Source organism: Crocodylus porosus, unplaced genomic scaffold (assembly GCF_001723895.1).
Source record: "Crocodylus porosus isolate Cpor-Errol unplaced genomic scaffold, CroPor_comp1, whole genome shotgun sequence".
In the NCBI taxonomy this organism is placed as follows: domain Eukaryota; kingdom Metazoa; phylum Chordata; order Crocodylia; family Crocodylidae; genus Crocodylus; species Crocodylus porosus.
The window spans coordinates 16,969,657-16,971,926 of NW_017728915.1; the positions used below are offsets into that span (position 1 = coordinate 16,969,657).

Sequence of the window (2,270 nt, forward strand, 5' to 3'; positions counted from 1 at the left end):
GGAGGGATGCTAAAAACAGAAACACTGTTTAAAAAAAAAAAAAAAAAAAAAAAAAAAAAAAATCTCTGTCTACCTGACTAGACAAAACCTGCATGTGAAGTAGGGTGCAGAATATACTCAGCTCTTTTGATCAGGCCATAAGCATGTTGTGCTGCCTTTGAGGTGGCTAAGTTAAACAGTTATCTTTAGGGTTCCCTCTTATGGCTTGACGTTGCTAATACAGTTTTATTTATGACCAGTGAATCGTTAGGGATATGAGTGCCAGTAACAGGAGACGAGTAGCTCTAATGCCAACCAGTTAGCCTGAAGTCTGAGCTGATGGGGTAAAGTGGAATACAACATTACAGTAAGTGGATTTAATATTTGATTATTCAGATAACACTATCCAATTAGTAGTCTTTTTGATAAATTAATTTTCACAATGTGGTAGTTAAGAGCTGTTTGGTTCATAAAAATATTGTTTACCAAATCTTTTATCAGCTCCTCATTTTGTTTAAAGAAATTATTACAAAATATTATCATAAAGAACTGAGGAGTGATCTCTCCTTTTTAAAAAAAATCAAAACATTAGGTGCTTTCAAGGGTAAAAACAGATGGGAATTGATTTAACATGCTGTTGTCATAACTTTACACAATTAAGGGCTGATCTAATGACGGTAAATGTTTGGTGAGAGAATTAAAGCTCTACAGTGCTGTACTGAGGTTTGAAGAGAGAACAGTATTGATGTTGATTTCAGATTCCTTCATATGTGGGTGAATCTCCATACAAACGCCCGATTCCTTACACAGCTGTAGCAAGGTGTTAATATTGCTTTGTGACAAACGGAGGTATCTGTAGAAAAGAAAACAGCAGAAGTATCTTTCAAGTTTCCCATAGACTTTTCTACAGTTTTCAAACTTTTGAAATCTACTATTAGAAAATGAGGTATAAGTGTTTTGAAGTTATTTTGACGTTGATTAGTAGTTGATTGTGGGTCATCAGCACCTTTAAGACTACCTATTGAAGTGCCTCACTTGAAGCATTTGTGTTCAAAGTACTGAGTTCTTATTAATATGCATAAAATTTAATTTTTTCAGACTACACAGGATGATTGTGTACCATCTAATTGTAAAATAGTGTGATGGGGTGGGATTGGGAATTGATTAAAAAAAATGTTCCATGGCATGTGCCTAATAAATGCCTTTTTTTGGAGGTGAGCGTCCTCTGTAAGTCTCTTTTTTAGACTGCAGTTCCTCATGGCAAACCTGTTGAAGCTAACTTTTTTCAGTGGCCTGACAAGTATTCTTAGTGCATCCCAGCCTCTCTCCCAAAAGCATGGGAAAGAAGCAAGATATGAGCAACCACACATTGCAAAACTATTTCTCATGGCAGTGTCAGAGGAGGTAACCCCTAAGCAGGTATCCACTTTAGTTATGTAATGCAGAGGTTCATGATGTCTCATGAACTTGGAGTCACCACACTAATGAAGACTATGAACAGCTCTTTGATCCTATATCACTAAGGTGCAGGTTCCCACAACCCTCTTCCTCCTCTTCCAGGACTAGGAGCAACAGCCTCAGGCTGCAGCAGGGGAAATTTAGGCTGGAAATTAGGAGGAATTTTTTAACTGAGAGCAGCCAGGCATTGATGCAGACTATCTAGAGAAGTTGTTCTCCATGCTTGTAAGCTTTCAAAAACAGTTTAGATAGTAGGGCTGTGAGAACTTTTGGCAGCCATTTTGTTTCAGAGGTGTTTTGACCTGTTTCAACACCCAAAACACCAAAATGGACCAGAAGTCTCCGAAACATCTCCTAAACGAAATGAAACAAAACCATCTGAAACATTTCAGAAATGTTTCAGAAGTTTTAGAGCCAGGCTTGCAGGCATACAGAAACTCAGAAGGGGGAGGGGGAAGACAGGAGAAAAAGGACTGCTCTGATATTGACATCGGTAGCTGGCCAGTGTCTGTGATCTGTCCCTGAGGTCTCTTCCAATCCCAGTGCTCTGGGGGAGGGGTGGCAGCCTGCTGTCATTGTGCACACAGATCCAGGGGCCCGCAAGCCCCAGGAGGAGTCTGGCACAGCCCCGCAGCCCTCCCGGGGGGTGTGGACCCCCAGATCTGTGTGTGGGATGACAGCATACTGCTGCTGCCAGCTGGGACCAGTGCCAGCACCTGAGTCTGCTCAGCACAGCAGATCACAGCCGGGGGAGCCACGGGAGAAGCCCCCATGGCTGCCCTGTCTGGCCCTATCCTCCACCTGGCCCAGCCTCCTGGCACTTTAAAAAAAAA

General features: G+C 41.7%; 1 protein-coding gene across 1 annotated transcript in view; it reads right to left on the bottom strand.

The window, feature by feature from the left end:
• Positions 1 to 600: 600 nt before the first annotated feature.
• Positions 601 to 2,270, bottom strand: part of CUNH16orf78 (chromosome unknown C16orf78 homolog) — a 4,289-nt gene continuing 2,619 nt past the window's right edge. The window contains exon 2 of the mRNA XM_019536138.1: positions 601 to 832. Coding sequence (XP_019391683.1) covers positions 685 to 832 — 148 coding nt within the window. The 3' untranslated portion in view covers positions 601 to 684. The remainder of the gene's footprint in view (positions 833 to 2,270) is intronic.